Genomic DNA, 12112 nt, shown 5'->3' on the forward strand with positions numbered 1-12112 from the left:
TGGGTGTGATTTATCTCAAGTGTTGCGTATGAGAGGACAAGAACAGCTGGCTGGAGAAAGCGCTCGATCCGAGTAGCGCTAGGCCTACTTCACGTGCTGCCATGGGCCATGGCCCACCTAAGTTACGTTAAACATTGAGAGGCCACGTGGAGCACGTACTTTGCACAGTTACACGTGTCGAAATCCTCGACCGTCTAAACAGGGTACCACTTTGTCCTCATTTCTAGGAGCAGGTCAGGTTAAGCCCCCTCTCCCTCTCCCTCATGTCCCGACAAAATTCCCCTCACCCGGTGGCGGTAAGAGACAAATCCCCCCCTCCCCAAAATGCCCCCCTTTTGTCGGCTAGCAAAAGCTCTACCTTACGTTTACATACCACACGTGGCATTCATCTGTAGCTGGGAAAACACGCGTCCTCATCGACACCATTCGAAAATGTCGGAGAATATTGTACCTTTTCAGTTTTTTTTTTTTTTCCTCGGCATGGTACCTTTTCAGTTAGTATGGATAAAGTAGTTGTCTGGTAATTTTAATCTACGCTGTGTGATTCCGCTTTCCCGGTAAGGTGCACTCCATTTTTTTTAAACTGGAAATTAATTTATAAAATAATTTCCGTTTTATTTTTTATGGCAATAAATTATTCAGGTAAGATGCTATATTTCTTCTCCATTTAATGGGTGTTTAGAATTAGACCCAAAATAATATTTAGTTAACTTCTTTTTAATTGTCATATTTTCATTATTTATGATGTAATATTAACTAATTGATATATACGCAAAAAAAAAAAGAGTAAATTAATAAATATTCAAATATTTGTTTTTTCACATCAAGAATTAAATTTAAAATTAAATGAATAATATTTTTTTTATAAGAGAATGGAATTTTGAATCTAAATTTTATAATCAAAAAATTGAATTATATGCTATCAGACAATCAGATTTTTGATTAAAAATATTTTATTTAGACCCAAACATTCCCATATGGATAGTTTTAATGACATAAAGTATAGTCTAAATTCCAAAGCAAAAATTGGGGCCCTTGAAGATTTAAAAAGAAAATGGGAATTTTGAGTGGATAAATTAGAAAACTGAGATGGGATTACCACAAAAAGCGGAGGGCGTGCTAGTAATTTCAATATAATGAAGTTGTGGGAGAGAGCCTTATCCATTAAGCCACCCGTCCGAAGTTCAGACCTTTATAAAAGCAGATCAAAACCCTCAGACCCAAAACCAACTCAGAGACAGAGACAAAGAGAGAACGTCGAAGCTACCTGTCTGTGTAGACGACCTTCAAATACCCATCCATGGCGGCCAGTAAAAGTTACTACGCTCGCCCGAGCTACCGCTTCCTTCCCAATGACCGAGACGACCACTCTCCCAATATCGCTCACGAGTCTGCATTCGAACTCGATGAGTCCGACATCTACAACTCCGTCCGCTCCAACTCTCCCGAACAGTTCCGCAAGCCTGTTTCGGGCTCCCGCCTCTCAAAGAAGTCCTCCGCCAAGCCTTCGTTTACAGACTCGTCCGACTGCCTGGCCGGAGCGAATCCGTCCTCGCTGCCTGTGAACATTCCGGACTGGTCGAAGATCCTGAGGAATGAGTACAGGGAGAATCGCCGTGGGGACGGTGTTAACGACGTCGACTTGAACGGCGACGACGAGTGTGAGAACGGGGTGAGGGTCCCGCCGCACGAGTTTTTGGCTAGGCAGATGGCGAGGACGAGGATTGCCTCCTTCTCGGTGCACGAAGGAGCAGGGAGAACCCTGAAAGGTAGGGATCTCAGTCGGGTCCGAAACGCAATTTGGGAAAAAACCGGCTTCCAAGATTAGAAAACTTGAAGAAGAGAAACGAAAAAAAGACCAAAAATACAAATCACAGAACATCAGTGAGAAATTACGGAATATTCAGTAGAATATCTTTTTTTGTTTTTCTTCCGTTATTCCGACGTAGTCCGAAAGACATGTTCGTCTTCTTTTTGTTTTGCCATCAAAAATTTTTATTTTTTTTGGGTTTTAATTTTACGTAATATGATGACTCTTACTCGAAGAAGAGGAACATCTTGGACGATTGGCGAATGTAATTCTAACTCTCGAGACTATATTCGAATTTGCAGAGGGGATTTCGTCTTGATAATTTCCTTGAATTCTCCTCGTATAATGTCGTACTCGTACGTACGCAGTTTTTTTCTTTTTTCCGTGTGCTGAGGTGGTTGGGTCCTGTTTTTTAGAAAAAAAGAAATTAAAGCGGTATATAGAAGTGGTTGAAGAGGGAGGTGGATGGTGGGGGCAAGTTGTCAATATAAATGGGATGTAGGTCCGGTGGTTCAATGATTGGGTAGGTTTTGGGTACCCATGATCGAAGTGTATGGTGGGGTTGGTTTGAAAAAAACAAAATAAACGAGTTTTGTTTCAATTTTTCGCCCAGAAATGGACGGAACTACTGACATATTTTTTAAAGGTTTCGAAGAATATTACCCCCATGAAACAATGCATGGAATTAATGGCTCACAAAGATGTCCACAACGTCCTTGCATGTCCGGTCTTTGCCTGCAATTTCTGGACCTCCATCTTGTTTTCGGCAGTCTCCGATATGCATGAATGGCGTAGTCAATGGCGTGTGGGAGGGTCGGGCAGGACTAGCTACTTGTTAGTGTTCGGTGGTTAGTCCTAATTTATTTAAGAGTTTTGTTATATACAAATAAATTTGTATATCAATCTGTATATTCATATTATTATCTTCATATTCTAAATTTAAATTAATATTATTATCAATAAAATATATTTTTTGATTAATTATATTAAATAAATGTGCATATTAATATGTAAAATCAATTACAATTATATTTTTCTTTTATTTAAATGATTTAATACGGCCTATGTAGGACTTTAATTACTACTATTTATCACGCAATTTAATTTTGCTGGATATCGGATTATTAGCTGTTTATAATCCATGCATCCCGGTTTGTCCAAATTATTGAACAAGTACTCCAAGATCATAAGCCATGTTATGGGGTTAGCGGAGTTGTTTTTATAATTTTTAAGCATTTTTTTAGATCGATGATCAGTTTTTTAGGTTTTATGGATGTGGGTAAGAAAAATGAAGAATTATTTGAATTTAAAAGATTTTAAGATTTATTTTGTGTTGGGATTTGCGTAGGCTATGAATTCTAGATAATGAATTAGATGAAAAGTTTTTACAAATAAATAAGAAAGATTTACAAAAACAAAACAAAACATAGAGATTCTCAACCTGAAATAGATATTAAATAAGTTTTACAAATCTCACGAGACTCGTTCTTCATAGTCATTCGTAAAAGATGAATGCATTCGGTAATTATTTATCTTCACATTTTATATTTATAATTTTTTTATAAGATATTAAAATATTTTTTTATAAAATGTAAGATAATAAATAATAATTAAAGAGAATAACTTTTTTTCATTAAAAATGTGTCACGTCTTTAATAAGTGTAAAAATAATTATTTTTTGTGGGATTCACATTTTACAAATTTGTATAATCTATGCGAGACTAGTATATTTGAAATTTGAATAATGTTAATTACAATCCAGATGTTTATAAATTCCATGCACTTCTTTTTAAAAAAATGAAATTTATAATTATAAAAATAATTTTTTTATATAAATTTTAAATTTATTTATTTTTTAACAAAAATTATATATTCTAAAATTATAAATATCATTTCTCTTAAAATTTATACATACGTATCAATAATTCTGAGAGTTTCTTATAAAAATAGATGAACTTGAAATTTTTCTCAAATGGGTAATTGGGTCATAACGAAATTAAACTTTTATACGAAAATGACATGCAAACAGAGTAGTTGAAAATAAAAGCGAAAGAAAATGCTGAACGTCTTTAATAGAATTTAATGCAAGAATAGGCGACCAGAGCCACAAGAAAGAAAGAAAAGAAGGAAACCGCGGAGGTTTGAATAGGTGTCGTGCTTTAAAGTGCAGAAGTAAGTAACTACCGCCGGAATCGACAGATGTTTTTAAGAGCAGAAGAATGAGAAGATTTTGGACCGTTAGATTTTGGGGGGGTCGGTGGGAGCCACAGATAGGAACCGTTGGTTGACCATTATTATATTGACAAGATATCATCCATCTGTCACCATTATATTACCCAGGTCCCCCCTTTAGTGTTTTTGTTTTGTTCAAGTCCGCCTCTCGTTTTCTGGCTTTACTGGCGACATGGGAATTATGAAAAACTGTTGGCGAGCGGTGCCATCGCGTCACCCAAGACATCATGGATTTTTTGTGAAACCGGCATCGGATGCATGCGTGGAAATTTTGATTATTTTGTTCTTTATTCTTTCCTCTTTACTCTTTTTCAACCTTCACGTTTCACGTGCTTTAAATAAATACAGAAACCGCGAGGGTTGGTTGGTTTGAGTTGAAGCAAATTCGAAACAAAAGCTCACACGCTTGTTTAGTTCTCTAGGGGAAATAATTGCTTTAAAGTGAAACTCTCGTGACTCGTGAGTTGCTTTTATGAGAGCATATATGTTCCTTTCCTAGTAAAAATATGTATTTATTATATATATATATATTTATCATATATATTAATATATTTATATAGTTATATAACTAAAATTTATATAATTAATTCAATAATATACAAATAAGATTTAATTATTATAAAACAATATACTTATACTATAACGTAAATAAAGTAATAATAGTTTAGTATATGTAAACATTATAGCATTACTATCCTACATAGTGTATAATAAGTTAATAACACAAAATATTAATTTACTAAAGTATTATAATATGTAATTAGACACTAAAAAGTCTAGTATATGATTAAGTTAGATATTAGTATAATAACATATAATACTAATGTATAATAACATGTAATTAGACACTATAGTATAAGTCTTGTATAGAAATAAACTAGACATTAGTATAGAATTAACTAATAAGTCTAGTATAATAAATTAATAACACATAATAATAATTTATTAAAATATAATAACATGTAATTAGATACTAGAAATAAATCTAGTGTAGAAATAAATTATAAAAAAGTTAGACACTAGTATAATACAATAACATGTAATTAGATACTATAATATAAGTCTAGTATAAGAATAACTTAGATAATTAGTATAGAAGTAAATTAATAATGAATGATTTAGTTTTAGTTTTTAATTTTTGAAAAAACTAAAATTTGAGTCGCCCACAAAAAATTCTTTTTTAAAAATGTAGCCAAATATGAAACTAAAAAAAAAAAAAAAAATCCAAAAAAACTCAAAATCTAACTCCACTTCAACAAATCCAAGTCAAAGTCGGTTCGAAATTTACACAAATTAAAGTTGGAGTCGAAGTTCAAATTTGAACTTTGATAAAGTTAAAGTCGAAGTCAGATTTAAGAGAATCACTTTCCATTTTGAAATCAACCAAGACAATCATGTCATTTCATTAAAAATGGTTTTAATTTTGTGAAATTGTTCTTCATTTCTTATAAATTTATAAAATAGTTATAAAATAATTATAAATTGGTCATTTTTCTATTATAAGATAACTACACGTTCAAATTCATGGAGTTCTGTACATGTAGACAGAGCAATAATAGTGGATTCAACAAAGTTTAGGCAAAATCTAGCTAGAAAATTCACTTTTATAAATTTAGTTAGTCGCTTTTCAACAACACCAAATAACAAATAACAGACTCTTCAAATTTATCATTATTCTATTAAAATATTAATTTTTACCTTTTTATTTATTCTAACGTTAATATAAGATTTTTTTAAAAAAAATTGACATCAACTAATCATAATATTGCAGAACTAGAACTTAAAGCACTCCAATAAGATGATACCACGTCATTAAAATGATGAATGATGGAGACTGGCCACCTTTTATGGTTGAGTTTGGGATTTGAGCACTTCATACTTTTGATACGAAGAGGAATTTTTTGGAGTTGTGAGCACGCGGGAGAGGGGATCTTTTATGCCAAACTAATACTTGGCCAACAATTTGGACTCAGCAGATTTGGTCAGTGAAAATGATCAAAGTTAAAAACAATGTAGTTTTGTTGAGTCCACTACAGTAAGTTTTTATGCAATCTAGTTAAACTTTGGCCAAAATATAATTTTGTTGAGTCTACTACTAATGTTCTATTGAATAAATTTGGCTTTGAGCTACAATGTTTCACACTCTTGGGTCATATATAACATGTTACGGTAGCTCAATCATATGTTTTGTTTTTATTATTTTATTTCACATTGCAATGGTCAGAACTCTATGTGAGGGAGGGCCCATCCCAGACGAGCTATGGAACTCCAGACCCAAAGAGGAAGTTGGAGACCCCGGGCCGGTAGATCGGGTAACGAGTGCAAACCAACCCAGGATGGCTTATCGACACCAAAGCTCAGAGGTGCCAAGAAGAACATCCCGGGACTCGGCAAATTGCCGAGCCCTATCACAAAGCACCGGACAGGATGCCAATTTGCAAGCGTACGGTGGCAAGTGCTCAATCACAGATTTGACAGACCCAAGGCACGCCGCGATCAATGCTTGTGTTAGAAGACCCGCCATGCAATGGCACACCCACGTACGCAGGACAACTCACCCACGATCTAACACATTGTCATGGCAAGGAGGTGGTCGTAGGACAGACATAGCATGACTGACACAGCACAATCTCCCGCTAAGCCGCAGACTGACAAGCTAGGGTGACAAGAAAATGACTAGTGGCCGGTCTGACAACTAATGCACCACCATCTCCCTCAACAGTGGAACCCGAACCAGGTATAAATAGGGGAGATCACTTCTACGGGAGGCTTTCTCTCACACTCTGTCTGATAACCCTATTGTTCTTCTGTATTCTTGAGCTTTCTTCATTGAACTATCCACTGACTTAGGCATCGAAGTGACCTCAGGTATCACCGGAGCCTCTTCTTTCTCTTTGTTGCACGCGACGTGGAACTTGAACATCGCGATACTGCTCAGGCTGTGAAACACGATATCAACAGTGGTGTCTGTGAGATCTATTTTTCTATAAAAGTGTGTGCTTCGCATGCCAACAGCAACGCGGTCCCAAACTACAAGAAGGGGAGATCATGAGGAAGAAACGATGGAAGCACGACTCGCAAGCATGGAGGAGACCATAGGAAAGCTAGCAGAGGAAACGGGAACACTCCGCCAGGAGAACGCAGTCCTCAGGTTCGCCAACTAGAAGCTGGTGGGGGGAGCAAAACCGAGCAGCAACGAGCATGAGGATTTGCGGAGGGCCCCAACAGACACTGCGGCAGAAGAGGAGAGATGCAGGATGCACCTCAAAATCCGAGAGTTGGGTGACAAATGTGCAGAGATGGAGAAGAAGATAGACACCCCATCAACCGTAGATCAGCTACTTGTCAGCTCTAACCTCCCGTACAGCTCAGGGTTCATGGTTATGCCTCTTTCCCCCAAGTTCAAAGTCCCCTAGATGGAAGCGTACGACAGATCCAAAGACCCACTGGAGCACCTGGAAACATTGAAGGCCCACATGACCTTGCATGGTTTCCCGAGAGAGGTCGCCTGTCGAGCCTTCCCATTAACCTTGAAGGGAGCCGCTCAGACCTGGTTTGGGTCGTTATCGTCAGGAACAATAAGGAGCTTCGTGGAGCTCGCCCACCTCTTCATGACGTAGTTCCTGGCCAGTCGTAAGAGGAGATGCTCGGCAGCTTACCTCCTTACTGTCAAACAGCGGGAAGCCGAGAATCTGAAGTTATATCTCTCGCGGTTCAATTGGGAGTGCATAACCACAGATGAGAAGATCACGTTGGCATCGCTCCTGGGAGGAATCTAGCCACATAATCCGTTTATGTCTGAGATAACACGAAAGACTCCTACCACGCTAAAGGAGTTCATGGACCGAGCAGAAGGGTTCATTAATGCTGAAGACACCCTCGAGCCCCTGACTACCCCGCGACGATCCGAGGTAGAGCGGGCCGGCATGAAGGCATCAGAGCAGCAACCCAACCGTGATCGAGGAGGGGAAATGAGGGGAGCACCGGATGCGTAGAAAAAGGGAGAAGCACCTGCTCAGCTCCAGGGGGGCCACGCCCACACAAACTTGGCAATAGAGTGGAACCAACACTCAAGCCCCAAAAGAGAACGACCTAGAGAGGTGGAGAACCGCCCGTACTGTGAGTACCACATGAACAACTGACACAGCACTCGGGACTGCTATGCCCTGAAAAGAGTAAAGGAAGAAGAGCAGAAGAATCGGGCATGCCAGTCGGAGAATCAAGTGGATCGACGCGGAGGTAGGCGCCCAGGCTTTCGGCAAGGAGAGAACCCGAGAAGGCAGGGAGCTAGGGACGGAAGGTGAAGAAGCGCCCTAGTGGAGGACAAACTGCTTGGGGAGATCAGCACAATCATCAGAGGATATGTGGGAGGTGGAGCCACTTCGTTGGCCTGAAAGGCACACGCCCAGAAGGCACACTACAAGGAAGTATTCAGCATCGAAAGGGGTGCAAGCAGGCCGCCAAGGCATACTGAAGGCACCACGATAACCTTCGATGAAGGGGATGAAGAAGGCGACCTCCACCCACATGACGATGCGTTGGTGGTAACAATGCAAGTGGTGAACTTCAGAATGCAAAGGATCCGGATCGACAACGGCAGTTCGGCCAACATCCTATTTTGGGAAGCCTCTGTCAAGATGGACATCAACCCAGATCAACTACACCCGGCTCCAATGCCACTCAAGGGCTTCACAAGAGACATTGTTCAACCAATAGTGGCCATAACTCTTTCAGTCTTGGCAAGGAAGGCGCCTAGAACCACGACCACCATGACCGACTTCTTAGTCGTCAAGGCCCCATCTTCGTACAATGCCATACTAGGACGCCCCACCCTGAACAGCTTGAAGGCGGTGACGTCCACTTACCACCTCAAAATGAAGTCTACCACTGGCTCGGGAATGGGCAATATCTGCGACAAGCAGGTCCTGGCACGAGAATGTTACGACCAGGAATTGAGGCACAAGGTCAAAGTCGTAGCATTGATCGAAAGGCCTAAAGAAGCACTCAAGCTGGGTTCACCTCCGGTCCTGACTGAATGGGATGGAGAAGTCCACGATGAACAGGCCCTCCGGCAAGCCACACCCAATGAGCCTTTGAAGCTTTTGACCATTGATCAATAGGAACCGGGACAATAGGTCCGGATCGGGACTAAGCTGGACTCGAAGATGAGAGCGGCCCTGGTATCTCTCCGCATCGAACACCGAGATGTGTTCGCTAAGAGCCACGAGGATATGCCCGGGATCGACAATTCTGTCATCGAGCACCGGCTTTGCGTCAACCCAACGACGCGGAAAGTTAAGCAGAAACGGCGTAGTTTCAGCGCTAAAAAGTATGGGGCGATAGCTGAAGAGATAGTTCACCTCTTAGCGAGAGGATTCATCCGAGATGTCCACTACCCGAATGGATATCTAATGTAGTTTTGGTGAAGAAGGGCAACAGGAAGTGGCAGAAGAGTGTCGACTTCACCAACCTGAATAAAATATGCCCAAAAGATAGCTTCCCCTTATCACGCATCGACATAATAGTGGATTTGACAGCAGGACATCCCATCTTTAGCTTTATAGACGCTTATACCAAGTACAACCAAATCAGGATGAATCAGGACGATAAAGAAAAGACAGTGTTCATAATAGACCGAAGGCCCTATTGCTACAAAGCAATGTTGTTTGTCCTGAAGAATGTAGGGGCCACCTACCAATGGATAGTCAACCGAATGTTCAAACAACAGATCGGCTAGAATATGAAAGTGTATGTAGACGATTTGTTGGTGAAAAGCAATGAGTCCGGAAAACATTTAATAAATCAACAAGAAGCGTTCTCCGTCCTCCGGCAATATCGGATGAAGCTCAACCCGTTGAAATGCATGTTTGGTGTGGAGACAGGTAAGTTCCTAGGGTACATGGTCTCGGAGAGAGGGATCGAAGCTAATCCTGAGAAGGTAGAAGCAGTGATTGGGATGCCTTCCCCCCATAACCTTCATGAAGTCTAGAGGTTGGTCGGGCGAGTGGCAGCCCTGAGTCGGTTCATCGCCTGATCAACCAATCGGTGCCTACCCTTCTTCAAACTCCTAAGGAAGGCCTAAAATTGGGATGAGACTTGCGAAAAGGCCTTCACCGAGATCTAAAGTTATACCTGAGTCACCCCCCACTGCTAAGCTAGACGAGACCAGGTGAGACCTTGACTATGTACTTTATTAGTGTCCCCACACGTTGTATCGGTTGTACTAGTCCGAGAAACGGAAGAATGACAACAGCCCATCTACTACATGAGCCGAGTCTTTCGTGTTGATGAAGCAAGGTACTCCCAAAAGGAAATGCTGGTGTTCGCCCTAATTACTGTAGCTAGGAGATTAAGGCCATATTTTCAAGCCCACCCGATGAAAGTGCTCATCAACCTCCCCCTTAAGAAGGTGCTACAAAAACCGGACACCTCAAGACGACTCGCCAAATGGGCAATCGAATCTTTCCGTTTCTCAAAATCTACTCTGTCCAAAAAGACTCTCCATTCACACGAATCTTTCCCCTTCTTATGCTCCTGTACCAACCTCTACTCCACTTTCTTTCCCAAATATTCCATGAGTTGGTTATCCCCTCCTGTTTAGTGCGGTTCATCACTGGAGGCTAGGGCTGAAAAAGAAAACAAAGAGAGAGGGAGAAATATGTCAATGTCCTCGTGTAAAAACTCTTTTCTTTTCTTTTTTTAAGTCATGCATCAAACTTTCCTTCTTTCTTTTTAATGTATTAAACTAGCATGTAACGCAATTTTGTTCCAAAATTGACTCAAATTTATGTTTATTTAATACATTATTGTCACTCTATCAACGTGCTAGAAGAGATCCACGAAGAAATTTATGAAAGCCACTCAGGAGGATGGGCTTTAGTTGCAAGAATAACCTGGGCCAGATACTACTGGCCCCGTTCCTCAAAGATGTGGAGGAATTCGCCAAGAAATGCCTAATACGTTAGGAGCACGAACCGATTCCGCACTGCCCAGCAGAGGAGCTGACCTCAATCATGGCCCTGTGGCCTTTCGCCCAATGGGGCCTAGACCTGATTGGCTCATTTCTGGTAACAAGGGAAGGAGCCAAGTTTGTCATGGTTGTAGTCGACTACTTCACCAAGTGGGTCAAAGCGGAGGCACTCGCAAGCATCACCTCCTAAACCATCACGAAGTTCCTGTGGAACTTTATAGTCTGCCGATTCGGCATACCTCAGAGCCTTGTATCAGACAACAAGAGACAGTTTGACTACACCCACTACCGGGAATGGTGCATAGAGCTCAGGATTAAGGTAAAGTATTCCTACCCTCAAGCCAATGGGCAGGCTAAGGCAACCAACAAAACCCTCCTCTCCACCCTCAAGAAAATGATAGGGCGAACAAAGGCGCGTGGGCCGAAGAGCTCCCAAGCGTACTGTGGGCATACCGAACCATTGTCCGAACCCCCACCGGCGAGAAGCCGTTTGCCCTCACTTACAGGAGCAAAGCTGTAATTCCTGTAGAAGTCGGAATGCCCACATTCTGTATCCAACACTTCAACCTGGACATAAACAATGAAAGGCTAGCCAAGAATTTGGATGTCCTTGAGGAAAGAAGGGAGGAAGCATGATGCGAACGGCGAGTAACAAGCGAAAGGCAAAGCAGTACTTCAACAAACTAGTCAAGCCACAATCCTTCAAGATAGGCAACGTGGTGTTGTGACAGACGGGAAAAACTACCCCAGAGGAAGGAAAGTTGGGGCCACGATGGGAAGGGCCTTATGCAGTCACCACAAGCAACCGACACGACTCTTATTGCCTTAAAGACAGCCAAGGACACGAGCTACCCCACCTTTGGAATGCAAAACACTTTAAAAAGTACTATGTGTATAAGCGTAAGGCAGCAACTTGTGCAAACAATTATGAATGAATGACAACGTCAGGATGTTTTTCTCAAATCTCCTATTGAAACAAAGTCGAGTCCCTACACTTGCAAGCAGACAGGTCTCTTGACTCACTACGAGGTAAGATTTCAAGTCTCATGACTTGGAACCGACCTACTGAGGGGTAAGGGTCCAAGTCCCAGGATTGGGTC

At 40.9% G+C, this 12112-nt stretch overlaps 1 protein-coding gene across 1 annotated transcript; it reads left to right on the top strand.

Annotated features, from left to right (window-relative positions):
• Window positions 1–1213: 1213 nt before the first annotated feature.
• LOC108990041 lies at window positions 1214–2142 on the top strand. The gene has a single exon (XM_018963886.2). It carries the CDS (start codon window positions 1301–1303, stop codon window positions 1826–1828), a length of 528 nt encoding a protein of 175 aa, XP_018819431.1. The 5' UTR covers window positions 1214–1300; the 3' UTR covers window positions 1829–2142.
• The last annotated feature ends 9970 nt before the right edge of the window (window positions 2143–12112 follow it).

The sequence above is a fragment of the Juglans regia genome, chromosome 14 (genome assembly GCF_001411555.2).
Source record: "Juglans regia cultivar Chandler chromosome 14, Walnut 2.0, whole genome shotgun sequence".
NCBI classification, from domain to species: Eukaryota; Viridiplantae; Streptophyta; class Magnoliopsida; order Fagales; family Juglandaceae; genus Juglans; species Juglans regia.

Excerpts from the sequence above, each read along its gene's own strand:
- LOC108990041 (XM_018963886.2), top strand. The coding sequence starts at position 1,301 with ATGGCGGCCAGTAAAAGTTACTACGCTCGCCCGAGCTACCGCTTCCTT.